General features: G+C 45.4%; 1 protein-coding gene across 1 annotated transcript in view; it reads right to left on the bottom strand.

Annotated features, from left to right (window-relative positions):
• The window catches only part of LOC141134431 (uncharacterized), a 57,618-nt gene extending 32,900 nt beyond the window's left edge, over positions 1-24,718 (bottom strand). Inside the window, exons 1-2 of the mRNA XM_073623975.1 lie at positions 23,242-24,718; positions 20,776-20,834 (exon numbers count right to left, since the gene is read on the bottom strand). Of these exons, the coding sequence (XP_073480076.1) occupies positions 23,318-24,490 (1,173 nt within the window). The 5' untranslated portion in view covers positions 24,491-24,718 and the 3' untranslated portion in view covers positions 20,776-20,834; positions 23,242-23,317. The remainder of the gene's footprint in view (positions 1-20,775; positions 20,835-23,241) is intronic.
• Positions 24,719-25,184: the final 466 nt, after the last annotated feature.

Here is a 25,184-nt window from a genome sequence, read left to right as displayed (position 1 = left end):
TGTTATATTGCAGCTATTTGCTAAAATCATTTAAGTTCATTTGTTTTCCTCATTAATGTACACACAGCACCCCATATTGACAGAAAAGCACAGAATTGTTGACATTTTTGCAGATTTATTAAAAAAGAAAAACTGAAATATCACATGGTCCTAAGTATTCAGACCATTTGCTGTGACACTCATATATTTAACTCAGGTGCTGTCCATTTCTTCTGATCATCCTTGAGATGGTTCTACACCTTCATTTGAGTCCAGCTGTGTTTGATTATACTGATTGGACTTGATTAGGAAAGCCACACACCTGTCTATATAAGACCTTACAGCTCACAGTGTATGTCAGACCAAATGAGAATCATGAGGTCAATGGAACTGCCTGAAGAGCTCAGAGACAGAATTGTGGCAAGGTACAGATCTGGCCAAGGTTACAAAAAAATTCTGCTGCACTTAAGGTTCCTAAGAGCACAGTAGTCTCCATAATCCTTAAATGGAAGACGTTTGGGACGACCAGAACCCTTCCTAGAGCTGGCCGTCCAGCCAAACTGAGCTATTGGGGGAGAAGAGCCTTGGTGAGAGAGGTAAAGAAGAACCCAAAGATCACTGTGGCTGAGCTCCAGAGATGCAGTCGGGAGGTGGGAGAAAGTTGTAGAAAGTCAACCATCACTTCAGCCCTCCACCAGTCGGGGCTTTATGGCAGAGTGGCCTGACGGAAGCCTCTCCTCAGTGCAAGACACATGAAAGCCTGCATGGAGTTTGCTAAAAAACACCTGAAGAACTCCAAGATGGTGAGAAATAAGATTCCCTGATCTGATGAGACCAAGATAGAACTTTTTGGCCTTAATTCTAAGCGTTATGTGTGGAGAAAACCAGGCACTGCTCATCACCTGTCCAATACAGTTCCAACAGTGAAGCATGGTGGTGGCAGCATCATGCTGTGGGGGTGTTTTTCAGCTGCAGGGACAGGACGACTGGTTGCAATCGAGGGAAAGATGAATGCGGCCAAGTACAGGGATATCCTGGACGAAAACCTTCTCCAGAGTGCTCAGGACCTCAGACTGGACCGAAGGTTTACCTTCCAACAAGACAATGACCCTAAGCACACAGCTAAAATAATGAAGGAGTGGCTTCATAACAACTCCGTACTGTTCTTGAATGGCCCAGCCAAAGCCCTGACTTAAACCCAATTGAGCATCTCTGGAGAGACCTAAAAATGGCTGTCCACCAACGTTTACCATCCAACCTGACAGAACTGGAGAGGATCTGCAAGGAGGAATGGCAGAGGATCCCCAAATCCAGGTGTGAAAAACTTGTTGCATCTTTCCCAAAAAGAATCATGGCTGTATTAGATCAAAAGGGTGCTTCTATTAAGTACTGAGCAAAGGGTCTGAATACTTAGGACCATGTGATATTTCAGTTTTTCTTTTTTAATAAATCTGCAAAAATGTCAACAATTCTGTGTTTTTCTGTCAATATGGGGTGCTGTGTGTACATTAATGAGGAAAAAAAATGAACTTAAATGATTTTAGCAAATGGCTGCAATATAATAAAGAGTGAAAAATGTAAGGGGGTCTGAATACTTTCCGTCCCCACTGTGTGTGTGTGTGTGTGTGTGTGTGTGTGTGTGTGTGTGTGTGTGTGTGTGTGTATATGTGTATGTGTATATATATATATATATATATATATATATATATATATATATATATATATATATATATATATATATATATATACAGTGCTGTGAAAACGTATTTGCCCCTTCCTGATTTTTTGTGCATATTTGTCACACTTAAAGCAGAATTTCAGTAATTTTTTTATCTTTCAATCAATTAAATCTTCTGCCCTTGTTGTTTTAACTTTGGATAGTAAAACATTTTAAACTCCGCTCCTCCTAACTTTGATATTGCAGGAACAGGCTGCTCCGCATGGCATGTATCAATGGTCATCACTCCGTGGGGCTCTCTGCAGGGGACATTCTGAAGGTACTATCTTAGTACCTCCAGAGTGCCCCCTTACATCCTCCAAGGTGCCCCTTAGTGCTCCTTTACTTCCTCCACAGTGCCCCTTAGCACAGTAGTACTAAGGGGGCACTTTGAAGGTACTAAGGAGGCACACTGGAGGAGGATGTAAGGGACACTCTGGAGGATGTAAGGGGGGACTCTGGAGGCACAGATGTAAGGGGGCACTCTGGAGGCATAGATGTAAGAGGGCACTCTGGAGGATGTAAGGGGGCACTCTGGAGGATGTAAGGAGGGACTCTGAAGGACATAAGGGGCACTTTGAAGACACTGATGTAAGGGGGAACTGATGTAGGGGGGCACTGATGTGGGGGGGGCACTCTGGAGGATGTAAGGGGACTCTGATGTAAGCTGGGACTCTGGGGACACGGATGTAAGGGGGGACTCTGATATGAATGTGGTGTTCATCCTGACTGGTGCACTACATATGTTGTTTTTTTGTTACTTACTCCTGACCCTGCACTCTATACATTATGCTGTACATAGACCCGACCAAGGTGTTAATTTTCTCAACAGTTGCTAATAAAGTTGCTAAGCACCCTAAACTACTCACCCAATTATCAGCATGGTCCTTTGACACTTCCTCCTGCTTTCTACCTGAAAAAGCTGGAGGAAGTGCCTGCAGGAGCCTGACATTGCACCTGCCATCCACTGATCCACGAAGCATAGGTGCAATGCTTTGCAGGCTCCAGTGAGAAAAAAATAATAAATGCGCTTTTTTTCCTGAAAAATTTACAATTATTATTTTTTTCCTTAATGGTAAATGTAGGCTTTATATATCGATTGTCTTAGTTTATAATAGGAGTTTCTCTCATAGTTAAGGTTGTCAGTAAAAAATGTGCTCAGTCTGTACATTTTTCAAGCTTTGTCAAAGAAAATAAAGTAATTGGGGGTTGGCAACACTGGATAGGAGTAAATGGCCCTGGGATCAGTGGGAAAGGACCCGGGCCTAGAGGGGGGCCCTTCATGGTTTCTTGCACTAGGGCCCTGAAGGTTCAAGTCATGCCTCTGCAGCAGGACAATGATCCGAAACACACCAGCAAGTCCACCTCTGAATGGCTCAAAAAAACAAACAAAATTAAGTTTTGGAAGTGGTTCAGTCAAAGTCTGGACTTAAATCTGATTGATATGCTGTGGCATAACGTTAAGTAGGCCATTCATGCTGGAAAACCCTCCAATGTCACTGAATTAAAACAATTCTGCAAAGAAGAGTGGGCCAAAATTCCTCCACAGCAACGTAAAAGATGCATTGGCAATTATCGCAAACACTTAATTGCAGTTGTTGGCACCAAGGGTGGCACAACCAGTTATTAGGTTTAGGGGGCAATTACTTTTTCACATAGGGCCAGGCAGGTTTGGACAGCTTTTTTCCCTTAATAAATTAAATCATCATTTAAAAACTGCATTTTGTATTTACCCGGGTTATTTTTGTGTAATAATAACATTTGTTTGATGATCTGAATCATTTAGGTGTGACAAATATGTAAAAGATTTAAAAAATCAGGAAGGAGGCAAATACTTTTTCACATCACTATATTATTATTATACAGGATTTATATAGTGCTGACAGTTTAAGCAGTGCTTTACAAATTAAGGGTAGAGAGTACAAATATAATACACTTATCAGCGGAATCAGAGGGCCCTACAGTATATATTATATACCGTATTTATCGGTGTATAACATGCACAGGTATATAACACGCACCCCAATTTTAGGAGGGAAGTTTAAGGAAAAAAAAACTTACATTTTAAATAAAGAACTTTGAAGCAAAATTAGGGTCACAGCCCATCAATGCACCCTGCTCAGTGCCCATCTGCAGCCTATAAATTAACCAACAATGCAGCCTGCTCAGTGCCCATCTGCAGCCTCACCTTTCCCATCATTGCAGCCTCGCCAGTGTTGGATTATCCCTGCTGTCTCCAAGGGAGGAAAAGGAGCGAGCGCCTCTGAATTACACAGAGCCGCGATCTCCTGTGTACGCAGGGCTCCGTCACTCACAGCTACGCCCACTGGCCCTGCTCATATGATAGTCAGAACAGTGGCCAAATGCGGGGCCAGGAGGAGTGGCTGTGAGTGACGGAGCGCCTTGTACACAGGAGATCGTGGCTCTATGTAGAAACAGAAGGGATCAGTGTATAACACGCACCCACGATTTTCCACTGATTTTAAGGGGGAAAAAGTGCATGTTATACGCAGATAAATATGGTATATATATATATATATATATATATATATATATATATATATATATATATATATATATATATATATATAAGGACGAGCTTCTGGCTCGTCCTTGCTTCCGAGCATGCGTGTTTGTATTTTGGACTTTTGTGTACACACGATCGGAAAATCCAACACACACTTAGAGTAGCGGAAAGTTTGAAAACCTGCTAGCCAACATTTGTCCGATGAAGCATACACACGGTCTGATTTTCCGCCAACAGCCTGACATCCAACATTTCCTGCCGGAAAGTCCGATCGTGTGTACAGGGCTTAAGTCTTTCAGAATGTCCAATGTATGCTATGCATACTAGCACAATATGACATTATCCTGCAGGGGGAAAGTTTTTTTTTCTTTTTTTTTGGAAACTTTACAAACGCCTTAAGTCAGGTAGAAGTCAATGTGTATAAAGTCTTCACCTCGGACCCAGATCTGCATAGAAATCATTAACAGGATCGTCAAAATTACCTACATATTTTATATCATACATCTGAATTGATATAACTATAGTTGGGAGAAATGTTGTTAAAGTGGTATTAAACCCAAAACCATAAATGTAAAATATTGTAGCTTACCAATCATTAGAGGTGCTGGCTGCATAATGCCGTATACACACAACCGGACTTTCCGTCAGAATAGACTCCGATGGTCTTTCCGACGGAGTTGCGCTGAAACGGACTTGCCTACACACAATCACACGTTGGGACTAGAAAAAGGAAGTTCAATAGCCAGTAGCCAATAGTTGCCCTTGCGTCATTTTTGGTCCGTCGGACTAGCATACAGACGAGCGGTTTTCCCGGTAGGAACTGATTCCGTCGGAAAGATTTGAAACATGTTCTATTTCTAGGTCCGTCAGAATTTTAGTAAGAAAAAGTCCGATTTATTTTTTAGGCTTTTTCCCCCTTTATTTTCACCTGGTGATCTGGCCAGTAACACACATCATGTATTAGTAGCACAGGGGCACCTTTGGACAGCAGCATTGTCATTCGGGGGGGAGGGGAGTGTTATGCCCCGTACACACGAGTGGATTTTCCGTCGGAAAAAACTTGGATGATTTTTCCAACGGAATTCCGCTCAAGCTTGCCTTGCATCCACACGGTCACACAAAAGTTCTCTGAACTTTCTCCCATCAAGAACGCAGTGACATACAACACTACGACAAGCTGAGAAATTTAAGTTCAATGCTTCCGAGCATGCGTGGAATTGTTTCCGAGCATGTGTAGGAATTTTGCGCATTGGAATTTGTACAGATGATCGCATTTTCGAATAGGAACTTTTCCCAACCGAAAAATAGAGAACATGCTCTCAATCTTTTGCTGGCTGGAATTCCGCCAGCAAAAGACCGATGGAGCATACACACGGTCGCATTTTCCGACAAAAAGCTCTCATCTGAGTTTTGTTGGCGGAATTTCCGATCGTGTGTACGTGGCATTAGATGTACTAGCAGATTTAAATACACTAGCAAATTGAAGCCAAACTATAGCTAATACTTTATATGCAGTTACAGCAAATTATTTTTTTGGGGGGATAAAAGTTTTACATAAATAAATCATTCATGATCATTGTAAGCACCCCTGTTAGCAGTAAATTGTTTGTCTCATCCATGTAACTGATACGTCTGGTAGAGAGATTGTTCTTTTGAAAAAAACAACAGACTCACTGGCCAGATCACCAGGTAAAAAAAGAAGAAAAAGACTAAAAAAAAAAAAAAAGACCGGCGAGCCATTACATCTAAGAATTAGTAAGATGTACTATAATGAATGTTTGCTTTTAGGTGTAATACCACTTTAACCAAATTCTAGCATGCAAAGCCTGTTATGAGTTCCGCCAAAGAGATTGCATATAGGAGGTTATTGGGCTCAGATCAGCGATATTCACCACGATCATGCACCCCCCCCGTGTACCTAATATAAATTATATTTACAGCATCAGGTCCCTCCTTCAATCACAAAGGATAAAATCATAAATAATTGTTTTGATCCCAATGTACTGATATGGCCCCAGAAACATTTTGAACATACGCCAAGTAATAATAAAGACATCAAAAGTTCTTCCTTCTGCAGCTCAGCGCTTGTCTCTTTCAAGTGGAAACACATTGCAAAAGTGTTTTTTTTTTTTAAAAGCAACAATGTTGGAATGAACTAATAGGTAAGCAATGTAAATAGATTTCTTTTTAATAAAATATTTTATCTTTGGATTATTTACAGCATATAATCTATCATCCCTTTGTAAACATGGAAGCATTTTCCTTTCATTGTCTCTACTGTTAGACTGCCTTTTAATTTAGATCATTAATATGTCTAAACATCAAAAGTGGAGTAATATATTCTTATTTTGGACAGTTGAACAGTGATGAAAGATAATTCTGTTATTGAAGTGTTCAGTCCATTGTAATTCTTCTACCTAATAATTTAGCTCCAGCGGCATCCAACTTGGCTCACAAAAACCAAGCCAAAATGTTGCATTTATACTCAGCCAGGGTTATAAGCCTATTTACTGAATCGATTTCATTTCCAGCTTGAAATTCAACGTGTGCAGCCTACTGGCCCATTCTCTAAACCCCTAGCCAGTATACTTTCTGAATGGCCATGGTTCAGAGCCTGCCAAAATCAAAGTATTCCCCGGTCCCAAGGATCACCTTCTGGAGTTCCTAAAGTAGAACTATAGGCATTTTTCATTCTCATTGTGTAAGGGATGGTCATAACCCCTGTAAGGTTTATTTTTGCCCTCTTTGTCCCGATGGGGAGATTTACCTACACTTCCTGTCTCATAGCCAAGACAGGAAGTGAGAGAAAATCCCTGCAAATGGAGGGAATCTATTGGGGACCCCCAGGCCACCGGAACTAGTGTTCCCATTGGAAGATTTCCCCTCTATTACTTTTCTGGGTACAACCCAAAATGTGGGACTTTCTTTTACTTTTAGTGATAAACAGGACAAATAGAGAGGGGGCATCTCCCTAACGGGGGCACAGACATCAACAAAAACTGACAAGCGTTCCAATCTCTCTCTACTCTATCCAAAACTAAAAAAAAAAAGTTTTCCCTTTAGTTATACTTTAACCAGTTCCATACCGGTCCTATTCTGGCACTCCTCTCCTACATGTAAAAATAATCATTTGTTTGCTAGAAAATTACTCAGAACCCCCAAACTTTATATATGTTTTTTAGTAGAGACCCTAGGGAATAAAATGGCGGTTGTTGCAACTTTTTATGTCACACGGTATTTGCGCAACAATTTTTCAATGCATTTTTCCTTCATGAATCTAAAAATAACAAAACAGTAAATTTAGCCCAATTTTTTTTGTATAATGTGAAAGATGAAGTTACATAGAGTAAATAGATACCTAACATGTCACGCTTTAAAATGGCGCCAAACTTTAGTACTTACAAATTTCCATAGGCAACGCTTTCACATTTTTTACAGGTTACCAGTTTAGAGTTACAGAGGAGGTCTAGTGCTAGAATTGTTGCTCTTACTCTAACCCACGTGGCGATACCTCTCATGTGTTATTTGAACGCCGTTTACATATGCAGGCGCGACGTAATTGTGCGTTCGCTTCTGTGCACGAGCACACAGGGACTGGGGCGCTTTAATTTTTTTTTTTTTTTTTTGTTTCTTTTACTTTAATATTTTTATTTTTACACACTCTCTTCAATTTTTTTTTTGATTCCTTCTATTCCTATTACAAGGAATGTAAACATCCCTTGTAATAGGAATAGTGCGTGACAGGTCCTCTTTATGGAGAGATGTGGGGTCATCACATCTCTTCTCCCAGGCTGGAAAGATTGAGATAAAAAAAAAAAAAAAAAAAACAATCTCTTTCTTTCCAGCCGAGTTCTCAGCTTTGTTTACTTCTGCCATCATAACGTTGCGCCCGGGCCTCTGAATGTCATAGAGATAGTTACATATTTAGTCAGGTTGAAAAAAGACACAAGTACATCTAGTTCAACCATAAAAAATAAAAATTAAAAAAATTATAAATAAAAAATATCATACAATCCCATATACCCAATCCTATACCCACCGTTGATCCAGAGGAAGGCGAAAAACCTCAGAAAAGCATGATCCAGCTGGAGAAAAAATTCCTTCCTGGTCCCAGAGAAGCAATCGGATTTTCCCTGGATCAGCTTTATCTAGAAATGTTAGTACCCAGTTATATTGTGTACATTTAGGAAAGTATCCAGGCCTTTCTTAAAGCAATCTACTAAGCTGGCCAGAACCACCTCTGGAGGGAGTCTATTCCACATTTTCACAGCTCATACTGATGACTAGGGACCATCTGGTCACTGGAAATCTCTATGATCAATGTCCGGCGGCGGTGGATTCTTTCTCCGGCTCGCAACAGAGGGCGGCGGGAGGGGGGGATGTCCCCTCCCGCCGCCTGTAAGAACGATCAAGCGGCTGAGTTGCCGCTATGATTGTTCTTAAGGTCCACAGAATCGCCGGCTGTAAAAGATGATATCTGAATGATGCTTGCAGCTGTAGGCATCATTCAGATATCACCACTCAAACTGAAAGACATCATATGATGTCCTTGGGCTAGAAGTGGTTAGGGTTATTAGAGACGTAAGATCACACTTATAGAATCCATTTGGTTATGGTTGGCTTATCAGACATTTCTTGGCTAGGCCTACCAAGGGTAACCAGCCAGACTGGCGGCCAATTGTTTTTTTTCCTGGTGAGATAACTTGCCACCTAGTTCATTCTCACAGTAGTGACTAAAAGGTTTAGTTTACCTTTACCAAAAGAAAAACTGCTTATGCGGGTAATGGGCACATGTAGATACAAACTGTGAAACTTTGACTAAAATTGGATATTCCATACCTCCCAAAGTCTGGATAAAAAACTCCCAGAGATGGCAAACTCCCAGCCCATCCTGACTTGTTATTCTGACATTGCTAAGACACTACCAGTCAGTACTGCTCAACAACCCACACCCCACCCCCCCAATAACCCCAACCACAGTAGCGAGCTCTCAAACCCCTGCCCATGTGTGGTCCCCTATTTCCTCCATGGCACCATTGCTAAGCTCAGAGCTATTGCAAAATGGGAGATAGAGTGCATGCCAGGATTGGCTGAAAGAGCAACATCCGAGCTTCAAGGCAGGATATGATGATGTCTCTGAAAATTTTGTCTCTGTCCCTGCTCCATAGAAGTAGATTGATTGATTGGCTTTTGTGGAAGGAAAATGCTGGAAAACTTTTGTCGATCAGCAACTACAGACGCTGATCAGTGTTTTTCTGATGGTGGTGAGTCTCGCTGCCAGAATACAATATCCCGGCAAGGGACAGCCAGCTGGCTGAATGAAGAAAAACCTCCCCGTCTATGGCCAGCTTGAGCGTCATATTAAAAATACTGCCCTCCTGAACCTTACTGACACCCTTAAGTATTTAAAGCTTTCAGTCATTCTCCCCTATCTCTTTCTTTCTCAAGACTGTACATATGAAGTTCCTGAAGTCTCTCCTGATATGTTTTATCCACCAGATCTTTCACTATTTTGTTTTTAATCCTTGGATTTGTCCGATATCATCAATAGCTTTTTGTAAGTGAGCCCTCCAAGCCTCTTCTGAGTATCGCTCCATACTCTTCTTGTACATCGCCTCCTCTCTTCTGAGTATCGCTCCATACTCCTCCTGTACATCTCTTCCTCTCTTCTGAGTATCGTTCCATACTCCTCCTGTACATCTCTTCCTCTCTTCTGAGTATCGCTCCATACTCCTCCTGTACATCGCTTCCTCTCTTCTGAGTATCGCTCCATACTCTTCCTGTACATCGCTTCATCTCTTCTGAGTATCGCTCCATACTCCTCCTGTACATCTCTTTCTCTCTTCTGAGTATCGCTCCATACTCCTCCTGTACATCGCTTCCTATCTTCTGAGTTTTGCTCCATACTCCTCCTGTACATCGCTTCCTATCTTCTGAGTATTGCTCCATACTCTTTCTGTACATCGCTTCATCTCTTCTGAGTATCACTTCATACTCCTCCTGTACATCGCTTCCTCTCTTCTGAGTATCGCTCCGTACTCTTCCTGTACATCGCTTCATCTCTTTTGAGTATCGCTCCATTCTCCTCCTGTACATCTCTTCCTCTCTTCTGAGTATCGCTCCATACTCTTCCTGTACATCGCTTCATCTCTTCTGAGTATCGCTCCATACTCTTCCTGTACATCTCTTCCTCTCTTCTGAGTATCGCTCCATACTCTTCCTGTACATCTCTTCCTCTCTTCTGAGTATCGCTCCATACTCTTCCTGTACATCTCTTCCTCTCTTCTGAGCATCGCTCCATACTCTTCCTGTACATCGCTTCATCTCTTCTGAGTATCGCTCCATACTCTTCCTGTACATCTCTTCCTCTCTTCTGAGTATCGCTCCATACTCTTCCTGTACATCTCTTCCTCTCTTCTGAGCATCGCTCCATACTCTTCCTGTACATCGCTTCCTCTCTTCTGAGTATTGCTCCATACTCTTCCTGTACATCGCTTCCTCTCTTCTTAGTATCGCTCCATACTCTTCCTGTAAATCGCTTCCTCTCTTCTGAGTATCACTCCATACTCTTCCTGTACATCGCTTCCTCTCTTTCGTTCTCCAGACTAGCTAGCACTGTAGGCCTGACACTGACTCAACCAGGCCTAAAGCAAATGTCCTTCACAAGCAGGGACCGCGGGCCCCTATGGTGTAGCAAAAAGAAAATAGTCAATTCTGGTACTAGCTGTCCCACATACGGCTACTGATCCCAGTCAGCCCTCTTCAGGCCCTGCCAGCCCTCCTGGCTGCAGCTGCTCGACTCCACTTTCCACGACACCACAGTCCTCTCCTCTGGTTCTGCACCCGACTGCACTCTCCCAGTCCTTTCAGGTGTGCCTCCCCAGTCCTCCCGACTGTGCATGCCACTCACCAGCCCTCTTGACTGCAACCAGTGGTTTCTCTCCCTGGAGACTTGCCCAGCAGTACTCTCTCCTGCTGTCCTCTCTTGCTCCCCCTGTGCCTCCTGTCCAGGACACCTCCACGTTTTCTTGGAGAGCCCTGTCCGCACCCGAGCCCAGGCCCAAGGTCACCCCCCCAGACTGGAGAGCTCCCTCCAAGGCCCCGACAGCCTCAGTACTCCATCTCCAACTCCTCAACCTGACAACTTCTCCCAAACTGGGCTGACCCTGGGTATTTGAGGAGGCCTGCCCCCTGCCAATTCCAAGTTGGAGATTGGTCAGGGCTCCTCAGAATACTCTAGGCAGCTCCACATCCCCTCTCCTCCTCTCTTTCCAGAACCTTCTAGAGAGCTCTGGAAAGAAGAGGGAGGTCTTGGTGATGCTGCCTGTGAGTCACCCAGTTTTCTACCCTGAGCCACTCCCAGCCCAGATCAAACAAAAACAAACAGGCCTGGCTGCCAGCCAGGCCGGCCTAAATTTACCTACACTAACAACTCTTACTCTAGAACCTACACTACTAGAGGGTGCTACAATTTGCGCAAAATATCTAGCGTTGACTTAAAGGGGTGTGGTTTAATACAATCTGAGATGACTTACATAGTGCAGAATGTGGTAAGGTTAAATAGGGAATGTACAGTGCAGAGTGGAGGGCGGTGGGTAGTATATGCAGGAGAGGGGTGCGGAGTGTATGGAGGTGGGTAGTATGTGCAGGTGAGGAATGCGGAGTGTACAGGGGTAGGTAGTATGTGCAGGATGGTGTCAGTAGGACAGTGGACAGTGTCAGTAGTTATTTTTTTTATTTTACAATTTAATTTTTTAGTATTTTTTTTTTAAATGCTTTTTTGGGACCAGTGGATGGTGTTAGTAGAGCAATGAACAGCGTCAGAATTTTTTTATTTTTTATTATCTTTTACAATTTTATTTTATTTTTTATTTTTTACAATTTATTTTTGTGCTTTTTTTTCACAATGATGGGGGGTGGGGTTTTATTTTTTAAATATATTTTTTCACAGTGCTTTTGGGAAAGGGGGTGGGGGGATGGGGCAGTGGTTGGTGTCAGTGGGGCAGTGGACAGTGTCAGTGGGGCAGTGGACGGTGTCAGTGGGGCAGTGGACAGTTTCAGTGGTCAGTGTCAGCATGGCAGTGGTCAGTGTCAGTGGTTGGTGTCAGTAGGACAGTGGTTGGTGTCAGTGGTTGGTGTCAGTAGGGCAGTGGTCGGTGTCAGTGGTTGGTGTCAGTAGGGCAGTGGTCGGTGTCAGTAGGGCAGTGATCGGTGTCAGTGGTCGGTGTCAGTAGGGCAGTGATCAGTGTCGGTGGTTGGTGTCAGTAGGGCAGTGGTCTGTGTCAGTAGGGCAGTGATCGGTGTCAGTGGTCGGTGTCAGTAAGGCAGTGGTCGGTGTCAGCGGTTGGTGTCAGTAGGGCAGTGGTCGGTGTCAGTAGGGCAGTGATCGGTGTCAGTAGGGCAGTGGTCGGTGTCAGTAGGGCAGTGGTCGGTGTCAGTGGTTGGTGTCAGTAGGGCAATGGACGATGTTAGTAGATTTTTTTATTTTTATGTATTTTCTTTAAGTTAATTTGTTCTTAATTTTTTTTCACAATCCTTTTTGGGGGTGGGCGGTTGTGGTGTCAGTAGTTTTTTATTTTTTATTTACAATTTTATTTTTTTATCTTTTTTTTTTTTTACAATTTTATTTTTCAATATTTATGTATTTTATTATTTATTTATTTTTTATCAGCCCTGTTGGGGGCTTTGGTGACATGTGAGGGGTCTAAACAGAGACCCCTGACATCTTCCATTTGAGACAGAGAAAGGGACAGAGGACACAGATTCCCCAGTCCTTTTCTCTGCATTGAAGATGAATGGAGAGGAGACAGAGGCTCTTCTCCATTCATAAACTGAAGCAGAGTAACACAGAGGTTACTCTGCTCAGTTATCACAGAACACAGGAGCGATCGGTAAAAAACGCTCACTATGTCCCATTCCTAAAAGAAAGGGGCCAGTAAATGACATACAGGCCCCTTCCTCCTGACAGATCCCCCCCCCCCCCAGCCTGCGGGAGAGGAGGGAAGCCAGTTGTGGGGGACGAGGGGGGGCGGAGGAGGAAGACACAGCGGGCGGTTGAGATAGACACGGAGGGGGACCAGAGAAGAAGAAGGGGGTGGAGGAGAACACGGGTGGTGGATGAGGAGGAAGACACGGGGGACAGTTGGGGATGATCGGTGCTGCGGGGACAGCTGTGAGCACTGATCTCCCTGCATGGCTTTTCAGCAGTGTTAATTTTGGCAGCAAATTTCGATTTAGTTTTAGTCTCAGTCTTATGCCCTGTACACACGGTCGGACATTGATCGGACATTCCAACAACAAAATCCATGGATTTTTTCCGACGGATGATGGCTCAAACTTGTCTTGCATACACACGGTCACACAAAGTTGTCGGAAAATCCGATCGTTCTGAACGCGGTGACGTAAAACAGGTACGTCGGGACTCTAAACGGGGCAGTAGCCAATAGCTTTCATCTCTTTATTTATTCTGAGCATGCGTGGCACTTTGTGCGTCGGATTTGTGTACACACGATCGGAAATTCCGACAACGGATTTTGTTGTCGGAAAATTTTATATCCTGCTCTCAAACTTTGTGTGTCGGAAAATCCGATGGAAAATGTGTGATGGAGCCTACACACAGTCGGAATATCCGACAACAAGGTCCTATCACACATTTTCCTTCGGAAAATCCGACCGTGTGTACAGGGCATTAGGACTAAAATAGCATTTTAGTTTTAGTCCCATTTTAATCTTCTGCAATTGTTTTAGTTTTAGTCATATTTAGTCGTATTTTAGACCACTAAAATCTCCAGTACATTTTAGTCGACCAAAAATCTAATTTTAGTCCTCTAAAATCTAATGGGTGTAATTAAATTGTAATGCATTAGTTAACATTTCTATACAATTTCCAAACTCATTATATACTACTGGAGTGAAAAAACTAATATGTTATTATTTATGTTATTGAGGTAGGAATATGCACTACAGGACAGTGTTAATTTTGAAGTCAAATTTCAATTTAGTTTTAGTCTTATGCCCTGTACACACGGTCGGATTTTCCGACGGAAAATGTGTGATAGGACCTAGTTGTCGGAAATTCCGACCGTGTGTAGGCTCCATCACACATTTTCCATCGGAATTTCCGACACACAAAGTTTGAGAGCCTGCTATAAAATTTTCTGACAACAAAATCTGTTGTCGGAAATTCCGATCGTGTGTACAGAAATCCGACGCACAAAGTGCCACGCATGCTCAGAATAAATTAAGAGACGAAAGCTATTGGCTACTGCCCCCGTTTATAGTTCCGACGTACGTGTTTTACTCCACTGCGTTCAGAACGATCGGATTTTCTGACAACTTTGTGTGACCGTGTGTATGCAAAACAAGTTTGAGCCAACATCCGTCGGAAAAAATCTATGGATTTTGTTGTCGGAATGTCCGATCAATGTCCGACGGTGTGTACAGGGCATTAGTCTTTTGACTAAAATGCCATTTTAGTTTTAGTTGTATTTTAGTCATCTCTATTGTTTTAGTTTTAGTCGTATTTTAGTCGACTAAAATAGTATTCATTTAGTCGACTAAAATGTTTTAGTTGACAAAATTAACACTGCTTTTCAGGTGAAAGCCGCGGAAGGGAAAGAAGGATAAGCAGATGATGAAAAGCCATGCGGGGAGATCGGTGCTCACAGCTGTCCCCGCTGCACCGATCATCCCCGACTGTCACTGGACATTTATGTGTGCAGAAGTGACGGGGGGGCGTGAGCGCACTCTGCTTTTACCCAGAACATGCTCTGCCTCTCTTATGCGCGCTCTGGCCAGGGGAAGTGTAGAGGTGGGCGGGGAGTCTGCTGGCGTCAGGCACTGCCCACCGAGCGCCAGATAACAGACCCGCCCACTGATTCCGGAGTTTTTGGGGGCTCCAAACAGAGAAAGGGGAGATATTTGAAAGGTAAGGATACATGCAGGAGGTATGTATATCCTCATTGTTCAGCACTATGGCAGTACTTTATAAGTGATGAGAGTGGGTTTACATCCACTTTAATATGTACAGTCTGGAGGAAAGAAGGGAAAGGGGAGCAGGGTATGATTTTCAATATGAAACCAAAATCAAGAACACTGGGACATTATTATTATTATACAGGACATGACTTCAAACTAACTAGAGGAAAGTTCAAAACTAATCATAGAAAGTATTATTTTATTGGAAGAGTAGTTGATGCCTGAAAGAGACTTGCAGCAGAGCCAGTGAGTCCATGCATGTGATTGGGTATTCTTTGCAAATTGAATCCCCCCCCATTCATTGAACTGGTTATAAAACATTGCATTAAGCTAAAAAATGTTTAGGCATCAGTATCATCCCCTCACTTCCCCTTTTACTAACCTGAGCCCTCATTTGATCCAGCGCTGTGCTCGCCTGTAGCTCTTCTCTCCCTTCACTTCCTGGTCTCACTGGATTTGCTGGGGCACCAGGAACCATTGGCTCCCACTCCTGTCAATCAAGTCTCTGATGAGGGAGTAGGGGGCGGTGCCCAGTCCCGCTGTCTGTGTCTAATGATGCAGAAAGCTGTCTGTCTCTTTAGATGCAGACAGCGGGGCTCCGGCGAGAGCCCGCACAAATGCCCCCAAAGAGGCCTTCTATAGGGAGCACTCACCAGAGAGGAGGAGCCAGGAGCACCAGCGAGGACCCAAGCAGAGGAGGTTTGGGGCCACTCTGTGCAATTCCATAGAGCAGGTAAATATAAACCTGTTTTTTTTTTTATTTTTTAGAGCCCTTTCACACTGACAGTGCTGGGGCATCAGCGGTAAACCGCCGCTAAAACTAATGGTGCTTTACTGTCGCTTTAGAGACTCTTTTCAGGTGCTAGCGGGGCGCTTTTAACCCCCGCTAGTGGCCGAATAAAGGTTCACTTGGGAATGTACAGTGCAGAGTGGACGGCGGTGGGTAGTATACGCTTTTAACCCCCGCTAGTGGCCGAATAAAGTGCCCGCAAAGCACCGCTGTCAAGGCGCTTTGCAGGCGCTTCGGCAACGCTGCCCATTGATTTCAATGGGCAGGGGCGCTTTAGAAGCAGTGTATACACCGCTCCTAAAGCACCTCAAAGAAGATACTTGCAGGACTTTTTTTGATGTCCTGCCAGCGCAGCGCCCCAGTGTGAAAGCCCTTGGCCCTCGGGCTTTCACACTGGGATTGCAGATGAGGTATTTTTCAGGCGCTTTACAGGCGCTATTTTTAGCGCTAAAGCGCCTGAAAACGCCTCCAGTGTAAAAGGGGTCTTAAATGCATTTACAATCACTTTAAGCTAAGGGAAAACGATCTTGCAAAGTGAACAGCCTATTTGCCTTTAGTAAATCAACCCCATAGAGTACAGAGGAGGCCCATGCATCTGACACTCTTGAAAGTTCTGGATAATGAAGATTGCTTGGCAAGCTTCGCTCTTCAAGAGGCTGGAGATCACAGAGCTGGAGGTGGGACAGGTAAGTATTAATTCTTTTATTTGCAAGAACACCTTTTGTTATGTTGTTTTCAGGAACAGCGTTACCCAACGCAAAAAACTTTGTGAGCTGCCACCAATGGCTAATCTACAAATACCTCCATTTATTAGTGTGTGACAATATGAATCTTCTAAAATTTACTATGGTAAACCCAACATCAATAAATGAGAACATGTTCTCACTAGAATACACTATACTATGACGTGCTTCCACAGGAACAGTGGAGGTAATGTATGATGACAAAAGCCACAGTATGCAAAGCATTTCTTTTCTGTAGATTGAAGACAGTCATTGTTCATACCATAGTGAATGTAGCATTACACTGCAATACCATGACAAATCCTGACACTGACAGACACGGATAAAACATTCTGCATAATCGCATTAAAAGAACTGCCATGTGTCAAGGAGCTCCTTTCTTTATGACAGATTCCATTTAAAGATGAACCCCGGGCACAAAAAAATCCTCCTTCTTTGCACAGCTGGCCTTAGAATGAGTTTTGTATTTGTTGCTGTGTAGATATTCATTTCTGGCATGATGACATCATCGCAGGGCTCAGAATGCCCCAGAGTAAGCCAGGAGGAGGAGGAGGGGCCTGCATGCCACCTACATCATTTGCAGCAATATTGACACACTCAATGCCGGCTCTTGGAAGTCCAAAGCAGTGTTGTAGGCTGGAGTGTGGGTTAAGACAGGGGAGCAAAGAATTCCTGTGTCATCACCCACACATACTCGTCTGTACCCACGCTGTACTGTTGCATAATCCTAGCATCAGCGCAAAGTGTCAGCATTACTAGGACCTGTGTCAGTGGGCTTTGGACTTATGTTGAAGGCATCAGTTTGAGATGCATTTGATTTAATTCAGAAGCCCTTGACAGGTCCATTTTGATGGGCAGTTGACCTCCTTCTGACCTGCTTCATGCAGGTTTTACATTCCCATAGGCCTAAAGCGATCTAAAGCCTGATGACACAGACCCTTACAGTGCTACCACAATGGTCAGACTTAAAGCGGAGCTTTACCCAAAAGGGGACGTTCCTCTTGTAAGCCTCCTCCCCCTCTCTGCTGCCACATTTGGCACCTTTGGGGGGGGGGGGGCAGGTACCTATTCCCACTTCCGGCTCAGTTCGCCGCTCACTTTGCCCCGCAGCCTTCTGAGAGAATTCACAGGTCCCAGAAAACTGCGGCCCATTCACAAAGTGCAGCATGCTTCGTGCATGTGCAGTAGGAACCCGGCTGTGAAGCCCAAGGCTTTTTGTCAAGATGGCGGCACCAGCACCTGATAGCCTATTAAATAATCGGCTCGGGTGAGGACACTGCTGGATGCCTGGACAGGTAAGTGCAGTAATATTAAAAGTCAGCAGGTATAGTATTGGGGGGGGAGGGGATGGAGCTCCACTTTAAGCTGACCATACACAGTTAAGTATCAGGCTGAACAATAAAAAAAAAAAAAATTACAGATTCCGCCATCCATATAAATTAAGTTGATGGAGGAATCCCCCCCCCCCCCCCCCACAGAACATTGTATTCTGACAGCATCACCTGTTGCAGTTAGAATTAACTGATCAGAAGCTGCAGTTGATTGGACGCAGCCACTGATCAAGAAAATTTTCATTCATTTCAACATGTCCTTTAGAATGAAGTTGGTCAAACGATTGGCTTCTGTCAAGTGGGGACAGCCACACACTGATCAAAATTCGGTTGGCCCCTCCTGCTGAACCGGCGGGATTACAATGAGTGTATGGCCAGCTTTACACTGCGCCAGGCTGGTTGAATGGAGTCCAAAGTTGTGCCGTAGACAGTGAGAGGGGAGTAGAGAACTCTCCTGTCCTCACCAACACATACTTGGCTGCAAAATCTCTGTAATGTTGCTCATTCCTCACATTAGAATAGAACATCTATGATGTGACCGGGCAGTGGGAAAAGTTAATACAATTCCCTCATATAGATCTTTATTGAGACCTCATTTAGAATACTGTGTCCAGTCCTGGAGACCTTACTTATAAAAAGATATTGATAAGATAGAACGAGTCCAGAGACGGGTAACAAAAATGGTGAGAGGTCTGAGGGATAAAACATATAACAATAATAAAAAAAGATATTAACCACTTGCCGCCAGCCATATAGCAATATGACGTTGGCAAAGTGGTTGCGATATCCTGACCGGATGTCATATGACGTCACCAGGATATCAAGCCGCTGCGAGCCCCCGGGAGCGCGCATCGCAGCGATCGTTGTTGCGGTGTGTCATTCTGACACACTGCAACTCCGATCTAGGTAAAAAGACTCTGAGAGAGACTCTTTACCACATGATCAGCTGTGTCCAATCATGGCTGATCATGAAGTAAACAGGAAGAGCCATTGATCGGCTCTGTCAGACGCAAGTAGAGGAGAGCCGATCGGCTGCTCTCCTGACAGGGGGGTCTGTGCTGATTGATTATCAGCACAGCCCCCCCCCCAAGGATGCCCACACTGGACCACCAGGGACGCCACCAGGACCACCAGGGATGCCCACCACTAGTCACCACCAGGTATGCCACACATGGCTACCAGGGATGCCAATCAGTGCCCACAATGGATGCCAATCAGTGCCCACAATGGGCATCACTGATTGGCAGGCATTATTGTTTGGCACTGATTGGCATCCATCAGTACCATCAATTAATGTACAACAGTGCCACCTATTAGTGCCCATCCATGCCCATCCGTGCCACCTATCAGTGCCCATCTGTGCCACCTATTAGTGCCCATCCGTGCCGCCTATCAGTACCCATCTGTGCTGCCTATCAGTGCCAATCAGTGCCACCTATGTATACCCATCAGTGCTGCATATCAGTGCCACCTATCAGTGCCCATCAGTGCTGCATATTAGTGCTCATCATCAGTGCCCATCAGTGCCACCTCATTGGTGCCACCTCATCGGTGCCCATCAGTGCCGCCTTATCAGTGCCCGTCAGTGCAGCCCCATCAGTGCCCATCAATGAAGGAGAAAACTTACTTATTTACAAAGTTTTGTAACAGAAACAAAAAAAAACTTTTTTTTTTTCAAAATTTTTGGTCTTTTTTTTATTTGTTTAGCAGAAAATAAAAATCCCAGAGGTGATCAAATAGCACCAAAAGAAAGCTCTATTTGTGGGAACAAAATGATAAAAATTTAGTTTGGGTACAGTGCAGCATGACCACACAATTGTCATTCAAAGTGCGACAGCGCTGAAAGCTGAAAATTGGTCTGGGCAGGAAGGTGTATAAGTGCCCGGTACTGAAGTGGTTAATTAAAAAAAATAACATTTTTGCCAACTGTTTAAGAGGGAGGGGGTGGGGTCAGAGGAAAGGAAGTGCTTTTAATGGGTGAATGTCTGCTTTAAAGAAACAAGGAAGACAGTGAACTCTGCACCCCTTCTTTGTTTCCATGTGCAATGTTGCATTACTGATTATAATAACAGATAATAACATTAATAGATGATTAGAGCTCATCTGGGTTGGAAAAGGAAATGGAAAAAGTATTGAATTGTTTGGCAAAAGCCATATATTAATTAATAGTTCATGCATACATTGGTGTATAAAATGATTATCTCATTTGTCGTTGTTATTGATGGTTATATTGTACTATAGTCAGCACATTGCAAGGACATAACATCATTGTTTTGAATCTGACTGCAAGTTAAAGAATGGAGAACTTGGAAGATGAAATGTGGACTTGGCAAACCAAAGTGTAGTCATGTCTTCACTTGTTTACCATAAATTATATTCGGTATCGGTATATCGTTACATACTGGATAGTAGGGTTCTAGACACCTGGAATACACATGGTTTATATCATTAGCTCAGGATTTCAGGATACTAAGATCCAAGTGTCTGAGCAATACAGCTCATGTTCTGCATATTTTATGTTCCATTAAATGTTCATCATTCGGTATCCTCAAGGTGAAAAAGGAATGCATAAGAAAAAGCATTTATGGTGCGCTGTTTTTCATTGTGCTAATTACTATAAAACAAGTAGACATAAGCAGTTATTAGAGACATTCCGATGCCATTAACAATCATGCAAATCATTAGGTATCATGCACTTATTTTTAGCTTACCTCGCTCCACGTGCTGAAAATACTTGTCACGTGAAGGCACATGTTTAGCACACGATATGCTATAATGGAAGAGAGCATTAGAAGAAGTCATGTCAGGGAGGACAAGATCTTATCACGTTATGCTGTATGATCCCATTGGAAAAATACTCCAAAACTAAACATTTTACGCAATGAGACGGAAATATTTTACTGAAAGGCACCTGAAAACTGTCATGTTATAGAGGTACAGCATAAACAGGTTCTCATACCCGCAAGTCCCGCATAACAGTTATGTTATACATTTGGCAAATGATTTTGCTCTAAGATTTTTTTTTTTTCAAATAGAAAGTCATTAGGGACATTTATAAATATAGTTCAGGGTGAAAACAGGTCAATAGGGTTGATTTAATATCGGCTATTTGCTTTCGAGGTGAATTTTCAGTTTGCAAAGAAATTTTCCCTTAGCTTAGTGAATTAGGTGAAAATCCACTTTGCAAAGAATAGCCAATCACATTCAAATACATTTTTTTTTTAAAATTGAGTATTTATTTTTGCACAATTGGATTACGGAAGTTTTTCCCCATTCACTAAGCTAAAGGAAAATGCCCTTCCAAAGTGAAAAGCCTATTTGTCAACCCCAGTGGCTGTGGTTTGTGAACTTTTGTTCAAGTGCTTGTAACAAAGGGGTTGATTTACTAATGAGAAATATGCTGTTCACTTTGCAAGGGAATTTTTGCTTAGCTTAGCGATTTAGGGGAAGTTTTGGATGACTTCCGTCATCCAATCATGTGCAAGCAAAAATATTGCCAGATCAATTCAATAAGTAATTTGTATTAAAAAGTATAAAAGCAAAAACGAGCATAAGTACTGTATTTATTGGCGTATAACACTCACTTTTTTACCATGAAAATCGGGTGCAAATAGCGTGTGCGTGTTATACGCCAATACTTCAATTTTAGCTGCCTCGGAGGGGATGGGACGAGCGCCGTCAGATTACATCAAGTGAGAATCTCCTGTTTACTTGGCGGCCTCTGTAATAGGAAGTCCCATCTCCTGGGCTGCCATTGGACCACTGTTCTGTCTTATCATAGGAGATTCTCACTGTATGTAATCTGTTCATCCCGCCCCCCTCCCTGTCCCCTCTAGGCTGCAGATGGGCATCGATCAGGCTGCAATGAAGGCAATGGCGAGGCTGCTGCAGTGATGGCAATGGTGAGGCTGCTACAGTGATGGCAATGGTGAGGCTGCTACAGTGATGGCAATGGTAAGGCTGCTGCAATGATGGCAATGGTGAGGCTGCTTTTATGTGGACTGATGAGGCTGCATTGATGGCACTTGTGAGGCTGCAGACGGGCATTGATCAGGCTGCATTGATGGCAATGGTGAAGCTGCTTTTATGTGGACTGATGAGGCTGCATTGATGGCACTTGTGAGGCTGCAGATGGGCATTGATCAGGCTGCATTGATGGCAATGGTGAAGCTGCAGATGGGCACTGACCCTTATTTTGCTTCAAAGTCCCTTATTTAAAATTTAAGTTTTTTTCCTGAAACTTCCCTCTTAAAATGAATGTGCGTGTTATACACCTGTGCGTGTTATACGCCAATAAATATGGTAAAGGCTTTTCTTAGCAGTTGAACTTCGTTCCTTGGCAACTGCAGACAAGGCCTAATGGCAGGTGGTATCAGACAGTACCCCAGACAGCTGAACGGCTAACGCGTTTCGGGTAGCTCTTCCTGGTTGTGGGACGGCGTGCGTTCCAACGGGCGCTGCAGGAGAGTGTGGGACACTATGAATTAGATGGCATTGCTCGCCTGAAACCCCCTCCGTATAGAGCCACGGTGAAAGAGGGTAGGTCTGATTTTTGACCTTTTTTTCTTTTTCTCTTCTGGGGGACCGGGTTGCCCATTGTTCAGTGGTGTATTTAGGTTTTGTGCTGCCCTAGGCCTGACTAAGCTCGCGCACCCCCCTAATTTAACTATGACCAACCCCTTCCTGTCAAGGCCACACCCCTTCCTTTTTAAGATCTGCCCTGTCATCTTCATGGGAGGACAGAGGGACGCCACGGGAAGAGGACAAAGGGACGCCGCGGGAGGAGGACAGTGAGCGATACAGCATCTTTTCATTTGGGGGTAAGGGGATATGTGCTGGGTGCTTTGGGAGGTTCTTGCACTGAAGTCGTGTCCCTCCTCTGTGGCTCCTCCTCCTCCTGGCTGTGTACTGAGTGTGTGTGGCTGACAGTGGGGAGAGAGGTGTGGGCTGCTACTGAAAGCCCATCGACGCTTGTGGGACTCCGGGTGGCAGATGTCCTGGGTGCCCACGCTGGCGCATCCCTGTCTGGCCAGTTACCGAAACTCAGTGCCGTAACTTGTTTTGGGCTCTGGGACAGTGGTGTCACTAGGGTTGGCCTAGAGGATATCAGGTTAGGTACTTCCTAATGGCTCAGTTCCTGGGAACAGTAATGTATAATGGCCAACAGGCTCTCTTACCAGATCCGGTGAAACTGCAACAGTGATCCCTCCGGCTGGACGTTCACTCACTCTGGGTTGCCCAGGCCAACTCTAGTCAGTAGTGTAGCATCTCTACCCTGGCAGTGGCTTCATCTTTCTCCCCCTCTGTTGGTGCGGGTACAGCGTGGCTCTCTGTTGGTGCGGGTACAGCGTGGCTCTCTGTTGGTGCGGATACAGCGTGGCTCTCTGGTGGTGCGGGTACAGCGTGGCTCTCTGGTGGTGCGGGTACAGCGTGGCTCTCTGGTGGTGCGGGTACAGCGTGGCTCTCTGGTGGTGCGGGTACAGCGTGGCTCTCTGGTGGTGCGGGTACAGCGTGGCTCTCTGGTGGTGCGGGTACAGCGTGGCTCTCTGGTGGTGCGGGTACAGCGTGGCTCTCTGGTGGTGCGGGTACAGCGTGGCTCTCTGGTGGTGCGGGTACAGCGTGGCTCTCTGGTGGTGCGGGTACAGCGTGGCTCTCTGGTGGTGCGGGTACAGCGTGGCTCTCTGGTGGTGCGGGTACAGCGTGGCTCTCTGGTGGTGCGGGTACAGCGTGACTCTCTGGTGGTGCGGGTACAGCGTGACTCTCTGGTGGTGCGGGTACAGCGTGGCTCTGGTGGTGCGGGTACAGCGTGGCTCTGGTGGTGCGGGTACAGCGTGGCTCTGGTGGTGCGGGTACAGCGTGGTTCTGGTGGTGCGGGTACAGCGTGGCTCTGGTGGTGCGGGTACAGCGTGGCTCTGGTGGTGCGGGTACAGCGTGGCTCTGGTGGTGCGGATACAGCGTGGCTTTCTGGTGGTGCGGGTACAGCGTGGCTCTGGTGGTGCGGATACAGCGTGGCTTTCTGGTGGTGCGAGTACAGTGCGGCTCTGGTGCGGGTACAGCATGGCTTTCTGGTGGTGCAGGTACAGCGTGGCTCTGGTGGTGCGGGTACAGCATGGCTCTCTGGTGGTGCAGGTACAGCGTGGCTCTGGTGGTGCGGGTACAGCGTGGCTCTCTGGTGGTGCGGGTACAGCATGGCTCTCTGGTGGTGCGGGTACAGCGTGGCTCTCTGGTGGTGCGGGTACAGCATGGCTCTCTGGTGGTGCGGGTACAGCATGGCTCTCTGGTGGTGCGGATACAGCGTGGCTTTCTGGTGGTGCGGGTACAGTGCGGCTCTGGTGCGGGTACAGCATGGCTTTCTGGTGGTGCAGGTACAGCGTGGCTCTGGTGGTGCGGGTACAGCATGGCTCTCTGGTGGTGCGGGTACAGCATGGCTTTCTGGTGGTGCAGGTACAGAGTGGCTCTGGTGGTGCGGGTACAGCGTGGCTCTGGTGGTGCGGGTACAGCGTGGCTCTCTGGTGGTGCGGGTACAGCATGGCTCTCTGGTGGTGCGGGTACAGCATGGCTCTCTGGTGGTGCGGGTACAGCATGGCTCTCTGGTGGTGCGGGTACAGCATGGCTCTCTGGTGGTGCGGGTACAGCGTGGCTCTGGTGGTGCGGGTACAGCGTGGCTCTGGTGGTGCGGGTACAGCGTGGCTTTCTGGTGGTGCGGGTACAGCGTGGCTCTGGTGGTGCGGATACAGCGTGGCTTTCTGGTGGTGTGGGTACAGTGCGGCTCTGGTGCGGGTACAACATGGCTTTCTGGTGGTGCAGGTACAGCGTGGCTCTGGTGGTGCGGGTACAGTGTGGCTCTGGTGGTGCGGGTACAGCGTGGCTCTGGTGGTGCGGGTACAGCGTGGCTCTCTGGTGGTGCGGGTACAGCGTGGCTCTCTGGTGGTGCGGGTACAGCATGGCTCTCTGGTGGTGCGGGTACAGCATGGCTCTCTGGTGGTGCGGGTACAGCATGGCTCTCTGGTGGTGCGGGTACAGCATGGCTCTCTGGTGGTGCGGGTACAGCATGGCTCTGGTGGTGCGGGTACAGCGTGGCTCTGGTGGTGCGGGTACAGCGTGGTTCTGGTGGTGCGGG

This window comes from Aquarana catesbeiana, linkage group LG03, assembly GCF_042186555.1.
Source record: "Aquarana catesbeiana isolate 2022-GZ linkage group LG03, ASM4218655v1, whole genome shotgun sequence".
Taxonomy (NCBI): Eukaryota; Metazoa; Chordata; class Amphibia; order Anura; family Ranidae; genus Aquarana; species Aquarana catesbeiana.
This window is presented reverse-complemented; position numbering and strand designations above follow the sequence as displayed.